The sequence below is a fragment of the Ostrea edulis genome, chromosome 1, assembly GCF_947568905.1.
Source record: "Ostrea edulis chromosome 1, xbOstEdul1.1, whole genome shotgun sequence".
Taxonomy (NCBI): domain Eukaryota; kingdom Metazoa; phylum Mollusca; class Bivalvia; order Ostreida; family Ostreidae; genus Ostrea; species Ostrea edulis.
This window is the reverse complement of record NC_079164.1, coordinates 13960154-13981693: the sequence shown is the minus strand read 5'-3', so window position 1 is coordinate 13981693 and position 21540 is coordinate 13960154. Positions and strand designations below refer to the sequence as shown.

Here is a 21540-nt window from a genome sequence, read left to right as displayed (position 1 = left end):
ACTATAGTACCTCTGTCAGTTTCTAAGTAAATACTTTTACAGCCACTGCATGTGTACTTATTCAGGGGTGTTCGAAATTGAATTGGGTGCAATCTTGAATTAGCTTGTTGATGTTTTGCCGAGTTGATAATGTAATAATATTTATATTGACTACATGTATAAACACATTTATTGACCATGTCAGAGCCACCACACTGCAAACCCCCACAGATATAAGTACACATAAAGACAGGGACGTTTATACATAATGATGCCAGTATTGTGGTATATTTCACTCCCATCAATCCCCGAGGAACTGACGAACACCACAACAGCCACAAACACTTACCGATAACCGTGGGCGGCCTCATCTTCCTCGCATGAACACTCTTTCTTTTGTTGCTTAAGTTCGGTGTATTCTGCAGAAAACACAGACAGACACATGCAGAGTTCTGAATCAAATATCATGTCAATGGAATGGTAATAGGCAGTCTCAATGAAATATAATTCTTAAAATCACAACATATTATCTCTGAATATTGAATATTTAATACAAGCAACTGATTTTTCTTCTGTAAGAATTTTCTTTATTCTTCCTTCTTTTTTTAAAAGAATCAACACATTAACATATTTTCTGACTAATAAAACATATGGAATGAATTGCTCATATTAAAGCACATAATGACTGTTATACATGTACATCAGATTTCAATACATATAACGAAATGCTTCTCTTATTCCATTAACAAGAACAGTCAAGTTCTCTGGAGTCTTTTGGATCTATAAAGCATTACATCCTGCACTGCATATCAAAAGCATAGTTTTAGAAATAGCTGACTAGTGTTTACTTGATACAACTTTGGTATTTCTATAATTCATATAGTACAGGTTATGAAAAGGAAGTTTTATCAAAATACTGTCGAAAATATACATAGAAGAAAGATATCATGCAAGACAAAATGATTCAAAAATAAAAATACATAAAGTGCTATTAAAGAAAGCGTTTGCTTAATATAAAGCTAAAACTGTGTATTTACAATGAAATTCACAAAACTTTACTATCAATCAAACTGTGCTGTTCATTCATGTAAATGAAATATACATGTAATTACCAACAATCATATGCGCACATAATGAAAAATAAACCTGCCTTACAAGCATAGCACCGCCCCAAATTTATCCGTTAGATTTACCTTTCTGGTAACCTGAATTAAATCAATCAATTTTTGTGTTACAGTGAAGATGCTCGGATCTCTCCAGCGTATTGAGGTGTATAATCTGTACATGTTGTGCCCATCCAATGCTCAGTCTGTGACCATGCCGTGACCATGCCTCTCAGACAAATTCACGAGAGTATTTTGTGTGTCATACATGTATATATAATTATGCGAAAGCTATGACTGGATATAACATGGTTTACACAATGCGATCAGCTGAAGGGAAGTTCTGTGTATATACGCACTTAAATTGGACTTACACGAACATAGGAGAGAGTCTGCACATACGGAACCATGTACGCAATATACTATAGTCACATGCAAAAGGAGAAACACATCACATGTCACAAAAAAGTGTGAAATAAAAATCAGTTCATTAAATAAGTGGTTTAAATTTTCACATGCTGAAGTTTTCTTTAGAGATTAATCTTCCTATCAAATTTCTCTTTAGCTAAGCAAGGCCAATCAAGAGTATTGCTTTTCATCAAAACAGCTTCCAGATGAAGGAACGAGATATTTTTTCATTAAACTGCATTTCTCAAAAACTATTTCCAAACACTCTTAATAGTCATAAAATTGTTATTTTCACACACCAACTTAACATCAACATAAATGTTACAAAGGAAGGGGGCATAACTCATGAAACAGTAACAACACATTTAAACCTTCTAACTGAGGCCAAGATCCAGGAGGGGGGATTAAATTAGCAGCCTCCAGGCTACACCATTACACGGTCTAATGGCCAATATACTCCCCAGAATCTGAAGTGCATGTAAACATTTGTACATAGAGAGAGATGAAGAAAAGAGGCCTGAAATTCCTTACATGGTTAGATTCAGACTTAGTAAAGTATAAGATTGATTAATGGTTATGTTTTCATGATCAGAAACTTACACCACTGCCCGGTATGTCGAGATTTTCCTTAATTGTAAGTTTCAAAATGAAAGTTAGATAATAAATAAAACTTGATGCTTGAAAATGATATTTAACACAATTTACAAAAGAATTGAGAAAACAATTATGTTTTTAATTGGAGTAAAAAAAACCCTTTAAATATCTATTAAAATGGAGGAAAAACTTTGTATTCATGCACATTCCTAAAAATGAAGAAATGTAAAATCAGTTTGAAAAAAGAATAATGGACTTACATGGCTGCTTTTAGACGACGCCTTGGAACAACGATTAAACACATTAATTAAGGACTAACATTCAAAATATTGAAAATGAACTGTGGGATGTATCATCGTTTAGTAACAGAATCGCTCACTAAAAATACAAGCATCAAACTATCTGACTCTACTTTCTATTTTGATAAATGCAGATTTCAGGCTCTGTGTTTACAATAATTCCATATAAGACCCAGCAAAAACCCTTTGTTGAGAATTACAATCTTGTTTAAACCTAGCTCTTCTACAAGCCAGAATTTCTGGACCCAATACCTACCCCCGGGGAGTCAGCTTTGATGGAGATCCTGAGGGGCACTTTTTCTGATTCCTCCACTTTTTCTAGTTCTTTGTCTTTGGAGTCCGCAGAGGCTGGTCGGTTTTCTGACCTCTTTTGTTTTAGATGGGACATCTGTCACAGAAAGACTTACATTTACAACAATATCGTGCAGTCAAGTCTTACATTACAGTCAAACATCAAATATGCTTGTAGCGAATTACCAGTTATAATGAAGTGACTTTTTTAGATAAATATAATAACTCAATGGATGTAACAATTTACACAAATTATGAAGTGAAATAGGACATCCTTGGTGCTTCACTATTGTAGCCATGACTGCCCGGGTGCTTCACTAAATCTGTGTTTCACGGTATCAAATCTAGGATTCTCTAGTAATTATTTTTGTTTATTAGACCCCTATAATAAATGTTATCTAACAGATGGTGATTTCCCTTCCTGAGAAATATCAATGCAGTTATTTCATTATTTGTTCAATTTTCTTTGTTTTTGAACAAAATCCATGAAATTTTATGATCAAGGTTTTTTTTATTGGTAAGAGGGGGGGGAAATGATGTAAACATATTTAAATACATTTTAAGAAGGAAAATCCACAAAACATCATAACTAAAAATAAATCGAACCATGGCATTACGACGTAAACAGACATCGCATCGTCGAAAACCCACGATTGATTACGCTTCGTTCCTCTCTCCATCACCCGTGGGTCCATTCACTCCTAGGACGTACTCGCTCATTATCATGAATAATTAATGAGGCAATTTGATTGGGCACTCATCGTACACCCTGAGTGAATTTGTCCAATCAACAATTTGCTTTCAGCCCAATTTCGGTATACAATTGTTGTGATAGCAAAGTTAAGTTAATGCTACCGAATTCCGTTTAATACTATAACGATTACTTTGATTGAACAATATTTTTAAAAATTTATTCCTGAGAACGAGCAAGTAGGAATGAATGCACCCACGGGCGATGGAAAGAGGAACGAAACGTAATCATCCGTGGCTTCCCGACAATGCAGACATCGCAATCTCACTCTGAATAAAGTTTTATCAGCAAACTAATACAAGTTCTCCTCGTATTACCAGTGTTTTGTGGCTCCCAGTCAGTGTCTCTATCACACCGTCAATGACTGTATCAGATATGTGAGCTGCCACTGCAAGGTTGATTTCACTACGGAAAAAAATACACCCATATATATACACATCCATCAACAAAAGCATACAGAGGAACACATCCCTCACACGTTAATGAATTCCTATTTATGTGTAGGTCCTTACCTGAGTTTGTTGTAGATATCTGTATACCTGAGTTTGTTGTAGATATCTGTATATTACCTGAGTTTGTTGTAGATATCTGTTTAGTGCGAGTCCTTACATGAGTTTGTTGTAGATATCTGTTTAGTGTGAGTCCTTACCTGAGTTTGTTGTAGATATCTGTATATTACCTGAGTTTGTTTAGATATCTGTATACCTGAGTTTGTTGTAAATATCTGTTTAGTGTGAGTCCTTACCTGAGTTTGTTGTAGATGTCAGTTTCCACCCCATCCATCAGATGTTTGGTAAAACCTTTAGGAAGAGTACTCCTGTCAGAACACCCAGATACCAACTCAACCATGAAATCCTAAAATTAGTATTACAAATTTACAAATATCGCAATTCTTGGTAGTGGTCAATTCATATATGACACATCTGACAACAATGACCAAACTGACCTTATCTGCAGTGACCCCTGCACATTGGTTTCCAGTGCATTCTATCATGTCTGTGACAATTCTCTGTGAACAAATGTAAAGTAAACAAGTTAAATGGAATATATTTACATGTTGATATCTTCATGCACGTATTAAGAACTTTTTTCATACTCCATCTAATATGATATTGCTTGACTACCTTGATTTGGGTCTGCAGGGTTGTTTTTAGGTTATTAGTTAGCTCCTTTACTTCGGACTCCACTGGGTTTCCAGCCTCCAATGATTGTACAGCTATTCTTTGTAGGTGAGGTAGCAGCTACATATATTAAAGAAGACCATTTTTAATGTAACTTAGTACCCCAAAAATGAACTTAAAAATAAACGTACTGCATCTTAACCACCTTCGATCATCCAACCGTACACCATCAGATTCAGCTAAAGACAGTGTGTGGCCCTCTGATATCAAAAACACAGATTGTATTGAATATCCATTCTCAAAGCTACAGACTTTTATGTGACATATTGAATACTACAATCTCTCATTCTTCACTGATATTAAAGCATATTCATTGTCAAAGGTTCTATACTAATGGCCACCAGGGCTCAAAATATTTATCTTTCACTTATGGACATTTTTTTCCTCAAGTGACAGGTGGAAATGAGAATGTGGCAAGAATCCTATTTTCAAAATGGGACAATACTCAAAAATTTGGCATCCTCTTTGACGATTAAATCATTTACATCCTGTTGTCTACTGAGTGCTGGGTACTCACTCAATGCTTCATCAAATACACCTCATCAGCAAGATGGGCCTAGCTGTAAGACTGTAGCTCCCCAGTAAAAAAACAACTCAAGATTTACTGCCAAATTTCTTTCCCACAGGCAATTATATCGCTCGAATTCGAATTTACTATTAAAGGTACTCTTTTTAGTAAATTCATAGCTAAGCCATATATTTGTCTGTGTTCTTTCCCAGTAAACTCTACTTCTGCAGCTTGTGATGGTCGTGCGGGAAAACAGGAGTGAGAGAGAGATAATTAATTAGTCTCCAAGTGAAAATTTAATCCAGTCTTCTGGACTGTGAGACTGTAATGACGTTATTCAACTAGCTTCATATCAAATCCTGGTTTCCTTAGTTTTGGTGACTCTGACATGATTTGAGTATATCTTAGATATGTAGTATACATTACGTGCCTTGAGATGTGATCTCTCTCCTTTAAACTGACCTGTTTAGAATTATCAGCATCTTTGATGACACTTGCGGCTTGGTCAATGTCTGTCTGGTAGGCGTCGGTTGACCCAAGACTGAGGGCATTCACAGTATCCTGTACCTGTACCACGAGACGGTCAACCATCTGAAACAAACAAGTCAGATCTTAAAATAAATCTTCTGTGAATGCATATATGAGTGTCTATCATGTATCGTGTTTTGCGTGTATCAGGTTTTCCGTTTATCGTGAAAATCGTTTATCGTGTAGCTTCGGAAACTATCGGGATTGTATATTAAATCTAATGAAAAAGTACGATACTTTTCGAAAGCTTTATTCGTTTTGTTAAAGAAGCTATTTTTAGGAATCGAGAAAAGACAGTATAATTGAAGGAGAACATAAAGCTGTCGATTTTAAAGGCAGAAGAAAAGTTATATGTCTGTCCAGATATGGTGAAAATTTATCACAATTTCATTCTAAGTAGTATGAAAAGTAGGCAGTGGTTTGTCAAGCAAACCGGGGACAGTAAATCTGAAAGCTCCTTCATCTGAAGTCCATAAACGTTTGTTTGTCTAGAAACAATTATTTTTAATTAACACTATCAGAGAAATAGGAAGTTCTGATTTGAAAGGAAAAATCAGTAAATTACATTGTTTAATTACATATATTTCAATAAAGGCTCTTTTACTTCCGATTTTTTCCACCTGTATTCTATTTATATACCAACTACTGAACTTGTGCGCGTCCGTGCATAACCCGTGTTTTGACTGCAAACATTTTAGAAGATTAAGTTTTTAAAGGGTGAAATGGTGTTGCATCTCCCATAAGTCTGCTCAACTGGGCACGAATCGGCTGTCATAATTGTTTATTTTTTTACTTGCACGTGTACCAATAGTCGTACGGGTAGATACTGAAAATTGATGCCGGTTTTGATGATTATTTGAATTTTTTTTACATACTAAACACAAAAATCTTTAAGCGTTTCAAAATTGTGAATTTAAAAAGGCCTGGTTTTGTTTATTTTTTCATAGTTTATATATGTTTTATTATTAAGATATCTACTCAAATACATATGTTCCAATTACTTATGACTATCAATTATCATTCATAGTGTAGAAATATTGAACGTATGAAGATTTGGTGTAGTGCCGTGGATTTTTTCAAAGCGGTCATGATGAAAATAATTGTAATTGTTGAATGACCTTTCCTCATGTAACAACTGGAGAGGAATCACCCTGTTATCCATTCCAAGCAAAATCCTATGTTATGTCATACTCTATCGAATTAAAGCAAAATTAGACAAAATGCTTAGAGATGAACAAGCAGGATTTAGACAAGAGCGTTCCTGTGTAGACCAGATAGCCACCTTAAGAATCATAGTAGAACAGACAATTGAATGGCAAACATCTCTTTATATGATCTTTGTAGACTTCGAAAAGGCTTTTGACAGTATCGACCACCAGGTACTGTGGGATATTCTCAAACACTATGGCATACCTCATAAAATCATCTCTATCATTCAACAGCTTTATGATGGATATAACTGCCAAATAGTTCATGATGGAAACCTGACCGATCCGTTTGATGTCACTACCGGTGTAAGACAAGGCTGTCTCCTGTCCCCTCTCCTATTCTTAATGGTTATAGACTGGGTAACTAAAACAGCATATAAAAACCCAAAAGGTATACAGTGGACATTACAAAACCGCCTGGAAGATCTTGACTTTGCCGACGATATATGTATGCTATCACATAGATTTCAGGACGCAAAAGAACAGACCATCAGTCTTGAATCAACAGCAAGACAAACAGGCCTTCTAATCAATCCAGTAAAGACAAAGATAATGACAATAAACACTGCTCAGACAGAGAAACTACAAATAAGACACAAAGAAGTAGAAAATATAGAAGAATTCACATACCTGGGCAGTATCATCAGCACTACAGGTGGAACCGACGAAGACATAAAAGCTCGGAAAAGGAAAGCTCAACAAGCCTTTGCTATGCTAAAACCAGTTTGGAGAAACACCACCTTGAGAACTAGTACCAAACTAAGGCTTTTCAACTCTAATGTCAAATCTGTCCTTCTCTATGGGTCCGAAACTTGGAGAGAAACATCAGCATCCATCAAGACACTCCAAGTCTTCTTAAACCGCTGCCTAAGAAACATCCTTGGTGTGAGATGGCCAGATACGATTAACAAACAAAGAACTGTGGAAAAGAACCAAACAAGAACCAATTGAGATAACAATTAGAACAAGAAGATGGAAGTGGATTGGACACACATTAAGAAAACCTAACACCAGCATAACTAAACAAGCTCTAGAATGGAATCCACAAGGCAAACGTAAGAGGGGCAGACCGAAAAAACACTTGGCGTAGAGGGATCAATGCAGAGTTACAGGCCATCAATAAAACATGGGGAGAAACCAAAAAAATAGCCCAAGACAGAAAAAAGTGGAAAGCTACTGTGGTTGCCCTATGTCCCCCATGGGACGAAGTGGATTAAGTAAGTAAGTAAGTTGAATGACCGGTGAACTTAGAGCTTGATCAAAAAGAACCCCCTCCTCGCTACACAAAAACTATTACTTGGTTTTATTTCACATTCAAGATAATAGACATTAGAATAAGAAAGCTACTGAAGCATGACATCACTACATTATATTACATTTAGTTAATTCCCTGTGTAATTTATATATGAAACATTAAGTGACATTATAATTTTAGAATCATTGGCTGGGACAATTCATATAGATATCAAATAATGAATTAAAAACCGTATATAGTTTAGTTTTCTGATTTTAGCTGTGATGGCGTAAAAAATTGAATTAAAAATATTTTTTTTTTAAAAGTACGACCATGGATTAAAGAAATTATACGTTTTAGGTGTATGATGAATATTGAAATCCTTCAGTATTATTATCAACATAATGTAATTATGTAGTAGGTATCAAAATTTCGTTCTGTCTAAATTTGCCACTAAATTTACAACATTTCTATCAGGTTTGCCGTTTATCGTGAAGATCGTTTATCGTGTTTTGGGTTTATCAGGTCTATCGTGAAGATCGTTTATCAGGTTTTGCGTTTATCAGGTTTATCGTGTATCCTATCGTATCGTGTGTGTATCCTATGCTATCGTGCGTGTATCCTATCCTATCGTGCGTGTATCGTGTTCTATCGTTTATCACGTCAAGAATAACGTTGCGGGTACTGTCCATGTGTATTATAAGATTGTATTCTATGTGAAGAAAACATCAAGAGATAATCCTGAAATACTGTAGATTCCAAATTAAAAACGAAAAATTTACGTAAAATCATGTGTTACATGTACCTTTGTGTTTTCATTTACATGGCAAATTATACTATTTCTGTAATCACAATACTCACATGATAAAATAAAACCACCACCACCACCACAGAATTTCTAGAAAACGCTTCTTGTTTAGCAAATCAAAATTGAATTAAATATTCTATTACAATCATGCTAATTATTTATTTAATATCATTATTTTTTAATGGTCTGCAATAAGGCTCCTGAGAAAATTGATTGCATTATTTAGACGACAATTCAACAGTTCATGTTGAATGCATGAAAGTTCAAGTAAGATCAAGATCAAATGATCTTATAAAACATGGCATTATCTAAAATGCTGTGAAATAAAGATCCCAACCCTTCTAAAGACATGTCCTTCATATTAATGATTCTAATCACTGTCCCAGCAGAGTTTCATGGTCTAATGGGAATTACCTGTTGTCTTTGAGTTATAGGTAAGATAATTTACCTGTTTATGAGTTATAGGTATGATAATTTACCAGTTGTTTATGACTTACAGGTATGATAATTTACCTGTTGCCCATGAGTTATAGGTATGATAATTTACCTGTTGCCTATGAGTTATAGGTATGATAATTTACCTATAGGTATGATAATTCACCTGTTGTGTATGACTTATAGGTATGGTAATTTACCTGTTGTGTATGAGTTATAGGTATGATAATTTACCTGTTGTTAACGAGTTATAGGTATGAGAATTTACCTGTTGTTTATGAGTTATAGGCATGATAATTTACCTGTTGTCTATGAGTTATAGGCATGAGAATTTACCTGTGGTCTATGAGTTATAGGTATGTGATAATTTACCTGTTGTTTATGAGTGATAGGTATGATAATTTACCTGTTGGGTGGAGCTGATGAGGAACCCCTGCTGCAGCCTGTACGCCTGGTCCGAGGAGAATTTCTGGGGGCTATGATTTCTCTGCAGCAAACTCTCTATCTATAGAACAAGTTCATACAGATTACACACAATCCAGGTGTTCAATGTCTAGCACTGACTATTCAGTAATTATTAGTACTGTATTCATCATAACACTGACTATTCAGTAATTATTAGTACTGTATTCATCATAGCACTGACTATTCAGTAATTATCAGTACTGTATTCATCATAGCACTGACTATTCAGTAATTATCAGTACTGTATTCATCATAGCACTGACTATTCAGTAATTATCAGTACTGTATTCATCATAGCACTGACTATTCAGTAATTATTAGTACTGTATTCATCATAGCACTGACTATTCAGTAATTATTAGTACTGTATTCGTCCAAGCACTGACTATTCAGTAATTATCAGTACTGTATTCATCATAGCACTGACTATTCAGTAATTATTAGTACTGTATTCATCCTACTGAGTGCCTGGATGCTTAAAAGATTGGAAAGGGGGGGGGGGCAGTTATTTAAAACTTTGTTTTGATGTATTTCCAGCAAAACCTAGACTTTGAGAAATGTTTAAAGAGATGTAGAATTCAATGTGAGTTATTGTTATACTTTCCTTTATAACAATACAATCCATTCAGGTCTTAATTACTGATTTATTAACTCAAATCAAAGTACAAAAAGATACAGTCTCTATTACACAAATCAAAGTACAAAAAGATACAGTCGCTATTACACAAATAAGGTTATGTCATAATGTACTTAAACGGAGGGCTCTTAACTTTTAAGAGTTGAAAAAAGTACAGGGGTAAGGGCACAAATCAGGATGAATACGGTATTCAGTTCTTCATGGTTTATGGTTAGTCGTTACAATGTATAATAATCCTCACCTTCTGAAGAGCAGATTCAGTTCTCTCTCCTTGTTTTTGAAGGGCTACAGCAGCATCATTAATTGGCATGGGCATTTTCCTTAGGGCATAATTCCTACAGCATCAAACAGGAAATGTCAAATAGAACCAACACTGAAATATACGTAACTGAAAACCAGCTGATGAAAGTTGCATTTTCTTTGCATTTAGTTTTGTACAGTAAACGCTACATTTCTAGTCTGTACATAATATACTGGGTACATCATTCACCTTCCCTGAATTACACAAGTATAGTATGATATATATAGATAAAATATCTAATAACTAAAGAAATGGAAGATTGAAAGTGATTTATATGTCTTATGAAAGCTAGAAATTATGTACTGTAAAAGTAACTAATATGTGTCATGTTTACACCTTAGAGATATCATGGTATTTCAAGTTGTACATCCCTCAGACATTGAACAAAAAAGGAGAAAATTTACCTCTTCAAGTTGTTTAATTCAATACTTTAAATCATAACAAAGAAATGATTATCATTTACTGCACCATCCAGGGCTGGTTTTTTTTTTGGGGGGGGGGATATGTTGTAATGTATCATACATTCTAATCACAGGCAATTGCATCGCTTGGGGTCAAATTTACTGTATAAAGAGTCTTTATATAGTAAATTCAACCCCCAAGCGACGCAATTGCCTGTGATTCTAATGTATAAAACATAATTGCCATCATAAAAGAACAAGAGATGTTTGTAAAACACATATCCCCCCCCCCCCATGGTGCAAAAAGGGTTATACACATACATCATTTAATTGGGAGTAGTGTCATCAATTCAAAATATTGAGCAGACAATATCTTCCTATGTCAAGAGTGGATTGACCATGTGACCTAAAAATCAACAGAGGTCATCTACTCCTTATGCTGTACCAGTGTACCAAGTTTGGTGTCAATCAAGCAAATAATTCTTAAAATATAGGAGACAATATATTACTATGTCCAGTTCAACTATTGACCTTTGACCTCAAAATCAATAAGGGTCATCTCCTGAAGATGTACCAGTGTACTAAGTTTTATGTCTGTCAAGCAAAAGGGTTATCAAGATATTGAGTGGACAGTATATTACTACGTCCAGTTTGACCCTTGACCTTTGACCTCAATTCAATAGGGGTCATCTTCGTCTGAAGATGTACCAGTGTACCAAGTTTGATGTCTGTCAAGCAAAGGGTTCTCAAGATAATGAACGGACAGTATATTCCTATGCCCAGTTTGACCCTTGACCTTTGACCATGTGACCTCAAAATCAATAGGGGTCATCTTCGTCTGAAGATGCACTGGTGTACCAAGTTTGATGTCTGTCAAGCAAAGGGTTCTCTAGACATTGAAAGGTCAGTATATTCCTATGCCCAGTTTGACCCTTGACCTTTGACCATGACCTCAAAATCAACAGGGGTCATTTACTCCTTAGGATGTACCAGTGTGCCAAGTTTGATGTCTTTCAAGCAAAGGTTTCTCAAGATATTGAGCGGACATTATATTCCTATGTCCAGAGTAGATTGACCCTTGACCTTTGACCTGAAAAACAATAGGGGTCCTCTTCTACTCATAAACAACCTACATATGAAATATCATTATCATCAAATGAATGGTTCTCAAGATATTGAGCGGACAACATGTGGTCTACCGACCAACCGACCAACAAGTGCAAACCAATATGCCCCGCTTCTTTGAAGGGGGGCATAAATATTTGCAAGAAATTGGTACCAATCAAATGCACTACCCTCCACATTAATTAATCTACAAAGGAAGCCTGCCCGACTCCCACTGGACACAGGTAGGAGTGGACATGCCCCTTAGTTACAAAATATAACAGGTAGGAGTGGACACGCCCCTTAGTTACAAAATATAACATGTAGGAGGTGTAACACACAGTTCCTGGATAAGAGACTTATTCACCACTGCTGAGGGATGTACATCAATAATAAAGGCTCTCAATTACACACTGACATGCCCACTTGCCTAGTCATCATTCTCCTGCAATTAAGTTCTTTAAAGTCAACATGTGATTTAAACATCAGTTTTCAGACCACCAATGTTTGGAAATTCTTAGAGGAATGGCAAAAATTCATAGATTGTACAAACTTTACTTAGATAAAATAAACAGTCTACACACAAAAAATAAGAATAATTAATGATTCTTTTCAGATAACATCTTGAATCGGGAAAACTCACTTTTGCAGAGCTACAGCAATGTCCTCGAAGCCCTGAGCTGTGATTAAATTCCTGTCCCACAGAATGCAACGTAACTTGCAGTTAATCTGAAGGGCTTTACTTAGCATTCGCGCTCCAAAATCCCCAATCTGGTTCCCACTGAAACAATTAATAAAAATCAATATATGCACCCAGGGGTGCATAAGCCGAGTTGCATGGGATACATTGTAAAGTCAGGAATGATGTGGCATATTTATAATTGTGAAGAACTAATTTCAGTTTTAAACTTTTCAAGTTACTGTCCAGAAACCATATTTTGTCTGAAGTTTTCAATCTATTTTTGGTCACTGTGACCTTGACCTGAGACCTTTTTTCTCCAAAATCAATAGGGGCCTTGCTTTGATGGTATCCAACAATATAACCAAGTTTCATTTGATTCAAATTAAAAATTTTCAAGTTATTCTCCGGAAACTAATTTTTTTCTGAAATTTTCATTCTATTTTCGGTCACTGTGACCTTGACCTTTGACAATTTTTCTCCAAAATCAATAGGGGTCTTCCTTACCTGGTACCCAACAATATATCAAAGTTTCATTTGATTAGATTGTAAACTTTTCGAGTTATCATCCGGAAACCAATTGTTGACGCCCAACCGTCCGCCCGCCCGCATCACCAAACCAATAGCCGAGTTCAACTCCGTTGCAACTCGGCTAAAAACGTTGACATTTCTGATTGAAATGAAGTCAATAAAACAAGGAGCCTGATTCTAGATGTCATTCTGTTATCTGTTCTCTGATACTGGGTACCAATCTTAATTTGTGATGACTTTATTCGGAATTTACAAGTGATGAACTAGATCATGGCAACTAATTTTTGTGACCCATGATTTAAACAAATATGAGAAACATTAAAGGATTGGTTTGTGGTGTAGGTTCTCACGAACTTTGTGAAAATTTCTTGCAGGCAAATAAAAAAATTCCTTAATTATACATGATTTTCACAAAGGTTCGTTAAAATTTTACGACTTTTAATTTCCTTGCCAGCTAAAGCTATATGAATAAAAGTTATTAATGGCAAAATAACTGTCTGTTAAGTCGATCTTTTGCATAACTGGGTCCTGCATAAGGTTTCAAATCAGAGTTTCAGCAAAGAACAAGATGCAATTGTGTACCAGTACATCAAAAGGCCCCGAAAATTTCTCTGTTTTAAATGTGTCTTCAATTAAGCTTGATCTGTGTTTTAAGTAAGTTAAATATATGCCAAGTATACTATCTCAACTTAAATCAAAGTTATTTCTTATTTGATTGCATTATTATATCATGAATAAGACTTTTCCCTGTCTTTTCTTAAAAGGAGCTTGATAATTGTGAAATTTCATTCAGATTATTGCTTAGGAAAAGGTGTACCCATCTGTCGAGCAAAAGGAAATTAATATTATTGTGTATTGATAAAAGATAAAAAATGTATTTGAAGATGAATTTGCTCGATGCATGGGCTGTATGTTTTCTGAAAGGAAAACCCCCTGAATTTATGAATTTTTTCATTGATTTTGTCATTTTTGGCAATTTTATGCCAACTTCACTCTCCTGTCATGCAACACAAAAAGCAATTTTGGATCAAATGAAATGTAGTTTGGGCTTGCTTATATATTCCTTATTTGAATGCCAGATTTTGGGACTCCTTCTGAAACCAACCATTTTCTGGGCCAGATGACTGTAGAAACTGTATCTGCTTCTTAACGGCTTATTTTGAAATCACATATCTTCATGTCCGAAACTTTTCTTGCTGTACACTTGTTAATGTTGTACAATGTATACAGCCTATCTTGTAATACACTGTATGAACTTACCTGATGTCTATTTCAGTCAAGGTCACATTACTGCCAAGGGCATTTATGATATCAGAGAGGTTGTTTCTGAGCTTGGAATCAGCAAGAGACAAAGATTCTATACACTACAACAAAAAACAACTTATAAAATCCCAGAGATATGTAACTGATGTTGTAAATAAAGCAAAATAAACTCTGATTATTCAGTATGTAGTCTTCATTAGGCCAATTAAAATTAATTGATAGATTATCATCCCCGCCCGCCCCTCAAAATAGGGCCCACCCCGATTTTTTTTATTATTGCAAAAATTAAGATTTCAAACAAACTTGCTTCCCAATAAAATTAGTGAATGATTAAAGTCACAGAATGTTGGATTTATATTTTCTACCAAGGAATTTTTTAATGTTAACTTGATTAACACTATGTGTGATGCCTTTTGTCATTTTTTTTTTTTCTGGGGTAAATAAAAAATAAAATCCTCCCACCCACCCCATAATTTTTGTGACCATGGATGATAATCTACTGATTAAGATGAATTGGCCTTATGTAGAACTAAAATTACCGAGGATTCATCTTGAATCAGATTGACCACACTCTCCATTACACCAGCCATGAGTCTGCAAAAACATGAATTAACAGACAATAAAAAAAGTGTTGCTTCTAAAACAAATTGTCATAAACATTAATCATTCCTCTGCTCTAATTCTAAAGTGACCCCCCCCCCCCCCCCCTACACACACACAACAATTACACCAAACAGGTGAAATCAAGAGTAATATATGTAAGTATACACAGATAATTTTATATCTACTGTCAGCCTTGTAAGCAAACTACAGACTGTTTAACATCAATAACAGTTTTAGAATCACTATAAAACCTTGCCAATAACTGTATTTCAAGCACTTACTTTGGTTTGATGTTGTCGAAGTTTTGTCCAATCGACAGAGACTTAACACTCTTATTGCTCTTTACCAATTCCAGTAAACTCATGATTGATTGGTTCAAATCTAAAAATTGAGTTGTATTGTATAAGATACAGACCAAATAAATTTCATTAAAAGAATTTCTCATTCATTCACTTTTTTTTTTTATCTTAGAAGTGTTGCTGTTGACAAGCATTCAAGAGTTGGATACTAAGACATAAATCTAATGATGACATAACTTATTATCTTTATGCAAGACATAATATCACTTATATCTATACTGATATTAAGACTTACTGATATCAAAACTTCCTATTATTACTGATATCTAGAGAAATATTCAGATTTACTATCATTGCTGATATACTGATATCTAAAGAAATATCTAGACTTACCAATATTACTGATATCTAGAGTGATATCCAGACATACTAATACTGATATCCAGAGTGAAATCCAAACTTACTAATATTGATATCTAAAGTGATATCCAGGCATACTAATATTGATATCTAGAGTATTATCAAGACATACTAGTAATGATATCTAGAGTGATATCCATACGTACTAATACTGATATCTAGAGTGATATCAAGACTTACAAATGTACTAATACTGATATCTAAATTGAAATCCAGACTTACTAATACTGATATCTAAAGTGATATCCAGGCTTACTAATACTGATATCTACAGTGATATCCAAATTTACTAATCTAGAGTGATATTCAGACTTACTAATACTGATATCTAGAGTGCTATCAAGACATACTAGTAAAGATATCTAGAGTGATATCCATAATTACTAATACTGATATCTAGAGTGATATCAAGACTTACAAATGTACTAATACTGATATCTAAATTGAAATCCAGACTTACTAATACTGATATCTAAAGTGATATCCAGACTTACTAATACTGATATCTACAGTGATATCCAAACCTACTAATCTAGAGTGATATCCAGACTTACTAATACTGATATCTAGAGTGTTATCAAGACATACTAGTAAAGATATCTAGAGTGATATCCATAATTACTAATACTGATATCTAGAGTGATCTCAAGACATAGTAGCAATGATATCTAGAGTGATATCCAGAATTACTTATACTGATATCTAGAGTGATGTCCAGACTTACTAATACTGATATCTAGAGTGATATACAGTCTTACTATAACAAATGGTATCTAGAGTGATATCTAGACTTAATATTATTACTGATATCTAGAGTGATATCTAGACTTACTATTATTACTGATATCTAGACTGGTGATACTGCTGATATTTCCAATACAGCTCCCCAGTACTTGTCCACCTTGTGACTGAAGGTCATTGCTGCTGAGGTCAAGGTGAAGGTTCTTGATGTGCATATTACAAGCTATTCCTAAAAGCATCTCTCTAAACGACGGAAAAATAATTATTAGGTACTATGCATGAAAATGATTGGTCTTTCTTCCTGTAAATAAGTGTAAATAAACATTGAATTTCTATAAAAGGCAAGTCTTCAATGATGAATCACACTTTGTCAAAAAAATTTCAAAATGGAAGTACACAGTAGCTGCAAAATCAAATCAAAAAGACTCAATGTTGTACTTAATTTAGCGAATCTAAAATTTGACGCAGTTAGACGTTATGCACAATTTGGTGTAATCATGATTTAGTGCTTCTATGTACGAGAATGAATAAATCGAATTTCATATTTTAGCACATCTAAACATTAGTACTCTTATTTCACTGCTAAAGCCATTAGAATTTGAATCCTGCTAAAATAAGCACTGGTACAGTAATTCTATGTCCTTTAACAGTTTGGTAATGGTCCCAGTAGCTTTAAAATGATTTGCAAGGTGTTCCTGAGGGAAAGGGTTTGATTCTTGATCTCAGAGCCGAATCAAACCTCAGACGATTAACATAGGAAGCGACTTCCCTCTCCTAGTGCCCAGCATTAAAAGTGAAAGTCACAGACTTTTCAGCTATGACCTTTAAAACAGAGGTCCCATTTCACTGGTTAGCACTGGCACTATAAAGAACCCTCTCACTGCTTTGGTCATGAGCACCATGCGTCAAAATTTGTGGCACGTCACCCACAACTGGGTAACTCTCTACATGAGAGAAAAAAAGCACTCAAACACTCGGGCTACTTCAAATGATTTTTACTAAACCTGACCTTACATCAACAAATTCTGACCAACTTTCCAGGAAAACTGATAGTTTCTCCATACTTTTAAAAATACTTAACTCAAATGACAAACATCAAATCAAAATTAAAATGTATTTAATTGTCTCATTCAAAATCTTTAGTCTCATCATTGATGCTTTCATATTTTAAACACAACATTTTCATCCAGAATAAAACAATCTGGGTTTTTTTTAAATTTCTATTTTGTAAGCCTGATTTGTTTCTTCCCTGCCTTTTTATCTCTTGGGACACCTCTCTGTGAGGACGAATGTCATATTTTTATCTCTTGGGACACCTCTCTGTGAGGACGAATGTCATATTTCAATACAGACATTCCCACACATATGTCAACACAGAAAAATGGCTGTTAACGATGCAATTTATTAATTTGATGAACACTTTCTTACATTTAATTCAAATACACTTTTTTTTACAAATTAAAATGATTTCAATTTATATCTATTTATCTGAAACAAAACTTTACACATTCAAATTTTAAATTAACATTGCGTAGATGTCGTAAAACATCACATATGGCTGCCACTTATCTATTACAGCTAAAAATGGATATAATGTCATCACACAGTTTAAAATTGTTCGCAAAGTTTTTATTGTTATTCTTTAGTTAAGAATAATATATCTAAAGGTTTAAAATAAAGTGGCATGTTTACTTTTTCAACACGACCAGTCAGACTAGTAAACCGATATTTTACCCGACCAGACTTATCATTTAGTAGACTCAGTCAGCCGGACATGCTTTAGTGTCAAACCCTGAAGAGTTTAAATTTTTTCACTAAAACTGCAATTTTATTCTAATTTTTAAACCCCGGAATTATTACACATATCATTTTGGTTTCATTGATGACAATCTTAAATTGGTCACCTCTAACGAGTTCATGCTGACTAATACTTTTACATGTTAGCTTTACACTGACAATTAAAACACTCTATTTCCTGATTGTATACAACTCAGTTCCTGTTGAAATGTCTGTTGTTACTCATTAAGCATTTTCATGAAGATGGAAAATTAATTTAACAACCAGGAAAGACAGCTCGATAAAAACAGAAATTTGGATATTAAAGTCTCCAACTCACGTCTAAATCCAAATCCATCAACAAAAAAACTTGAATATTGGAGTCTCCAAATGGCGTCCAAATCAAAATCCATCAAATCAATAAGCAACAGGTACTCACAGAGATCAAATTTGATTTGATTTAAAACATTTCACTGCAATTTATGAAAACTTGTTAGCAGCTTCACAAGATTCCTCTGATTTTTATCCATATTCAAGGAACAAAAAGGCAGAAATGCAAAACAGTGAAACCAATACACTCCAAAAAGTTGTTTACAGGGGAAGACACTGACAGAATGTACTGATGTTAAATAAGAATATCTGTAAATGGCCATAACTTTCTCAAATTCAACCAAATTAATAAAAAAAAAAATACCACATACACAGGCTCACATGGTATACAATTTTTTTTTTTACAACATTTGATTAAAGAAAATTAACAGTCTCTAAGAAAATCTCCTGACAAAAGGTGTCTCTGAACAAATATACAATGTACATAATTCATATATGTCTGTACTTGTTTCCCCAACATGCTGCATCCACAGGCAGTTTGCAGTCTATGTAACCTGTAGTTAATGTTGTAAACTTTCTTTCTTTTTTGAATTTCCTTCTTTATAAACTGTCTTACTGTTATGCCCTCTGGGCCCAAAATTGGAATAAACTTATCTTATCTTATCTATATGAACGGACAAAGTGAAACCAATATATCCACACAAGAGGTGCAGTAGTGTTGAAATGAAAATAAGGTATTTTGGGCAGATATATGGTATAAAAATAGTTTAGATAAGGTACAAAGCAATGAACATCAGAAATTCATAATATTTATAAATTACTCATGCCATCACCTTAGTACATGACAACACCAATGAAAAAATACCACAAACCAACTTTTATTAGTGACAACTTTATTTAGCAATTTACCTGTGCTGAACTAGTTTGCGGTGACAAATTTTCACAACCCGTATGATCTTAACAAATACAAGAGGCATTAAAGCACTGGTTCGCACTGAGAAATATTTGCAACAACGATGTTCTTTAAAATTTCATGAAATCAAGCGCGAATAATGCAACAAGTGAGAATATGTTTACAGGTCCTGTAACTTAACTATCAATTGCTGGCTTCGGTGGGGAAAAAAAATTTTACAATGAAAATTTTCTGTTCTTTCTTATTTGTGCTTGCTCCCTAAATTGAATTATCATTAAATTTTAATTTCAATCAATCAAAAATCATGTCCATGCCCCTTTAATGCAGCACATAATATTAATGAAGAATATACGCATCCATCAAGTCTTACTTGAGAGCCTCAGGGGGTATTCTACAACCGGACAAGTCCAGCAACTCCAGGCCATACACGCTGGAGAAAAAAGTCTTCCATGTTCCCTGTACAATCACCTCTTTGGATTTCTTGTTAGTGAAGACATTTCTTGCTACTCTTAAATGGGTCAAGGACGCACAACTTCCTCTTAGTAAAGCCGCACAGAGCTACAACAGACATACACACAAAGTCAACACTTTCTAAAATTACACCTACCGATATAAAATCTAAAGCAGGGCCATCATTAAAAATATTTTTGTTTGATGTACTACGACCCACATTTTTCAAGGTGGGTAGGTAAGTAGGTTTTTTTTTTTTTTTTTTTTTTTGCAGTATCGAAAAAATTGATTATCATCATAAAAATGCAGACTTAGAAATTTATTGATGTTTTCATTAAACATTAGACAAGACAGATTTAATAATTATTGCTATAAGACATTCATCAAAAAAGTTTCTTAGAGAATATAAAACTTTAAAATGAAACAATGTCTATTTCCCTGGAAACCAAATTAAAAAAAAATTAAAAGTACTGAAAAAAATGATTGGGTAGGGGCGATTTTCACGGGTCGGTCGGAGTACATCAAACAAATCAATTTTTATTTTTGGCCCAGTGCATTAATTTGAACAAGAGTACTGTAAACAGTACATCATACGCCAGCAATGACAAAATTTCAGTGCGATATCTGTATCCATAATGAGAAAAGTCTAGGAGACTATTTGACCTACTTTTAGCCCTAAAGTAGGTCATGGTGCACCAATTAAGCTGAAATGCAAACTGAATCTGTATTTCTCTGAGAAGAAAACTGTGACTACATTTCAGGGCAATACCTGTATCCATAACGGAAAAAATCTGGAAAACTGTTTGACCTACTTTTAGCCCTAAAGTAGGTCATGGTGAACCAATCCAGCTGAAATTCCAACTCACTCTTCACATGACCTCAGATGGATATACAGACGGATGGACACACATATAGCACCAAAACATAATACTTTCCATCTAACAATGGGTGTATAAAAAGTGGATTATTAAAAATAAATATACATTATGTATTTGACATGCAAGGGCCATGATGTCATCTGTGTTGCCTTACCAGATCTAAAGCACAATCTATCCCAGAGAGATCAAGATAAGTGATGTTGTTTCCCTGGGCCAGGAAGTTGTATAAATTCTGAAAATAAAGTTGCCAACTTAAAAAAAATGCTTTTCTATTTGCATCAACTTCATATTCATTATGGTACAACTATTTCATACATTCAAAGCTTTAACATAAAATTTACTCCGAGATCTTTATACTTTATCAATATTTAGAAAATCAAACTTCAATAAAACTCATTGTTATTAAGTTTGAAATACTGCAT

At 34.4% G+C, this 21540-nt stretch overlaps 1 protein-coding gene across 16 annotated transcripts in view; it reads right to left on the bottom strand.

The window, feature by feature from the left end:
• LOC125661124 (F-actin-uncapping protein LRRC16A-like) overlaps positions 1-21540 on the bottom strand; it is a 73947-nt gene that overhangs the window by 11773 nt on the left and 40634 nt on the right. For 8 of the 16 annotated variants that reach the window (XM_048893036.2, XM_048893014.2, XM_056152749.1 and 5 more), the window contains exons 12-29: positions 21273-21350; positions 20161-20348; positions 16863-17014; positions 15593-15692; positions 15248-15302; positions 14706-14809; positions 12879-13016; positions 10671-10764; positions 9734-9832; positions 5577-5705; positions 4550-4666; positions 4372-4434; positions 4171-4280; positions 3743-3830; positions 2640-2771; positions 2345-2365; positions 2091-2117; positions 329-398 (exon numbers count right to left, since the gene is read on the bottom strand). In XM_048893036.2, the coding sequence (XP_048748993.2) occupies positions 329-398; positions 2091-2117; positions 2345-2365; positions 2640-2771; positions 3743-3830; positions 4171-4280; positions 4372-4434; positions 4550-4666; positions 5577-5705; positions 9734-9832; positions 10671-10764; positions 12879-13016; positions 14706-14809; positions 15248-15302; positions 15593-15692; positions 16863-17014; positions 20161-20348; positions 21273-21350 (1765 nt within the window). Of the gene's footprint in view, positions 1-328; positions 399-1456; positions 1505-2090; positions 2118-2344; positions 2366-2639; positions 2772-3742; positions 3831-4170; positions 4281-4371; positions 4435-4549; positions 4667-5576; positions 5706-9733; positions 9833-10670; positions 10765-12878; positions 13017-14705; positions 14810-15247; positions 15303-15592; positions 15693-16862; positions 17015-20160; positions 20349-21272; positions 21351-21540 lie in introns of all 16 variants that reach the window. The other 8 variants (XM_048893022.2, XM_048893078.2, XM_048893088.2 and 5 more) reach the window with 3 other exon arrangements.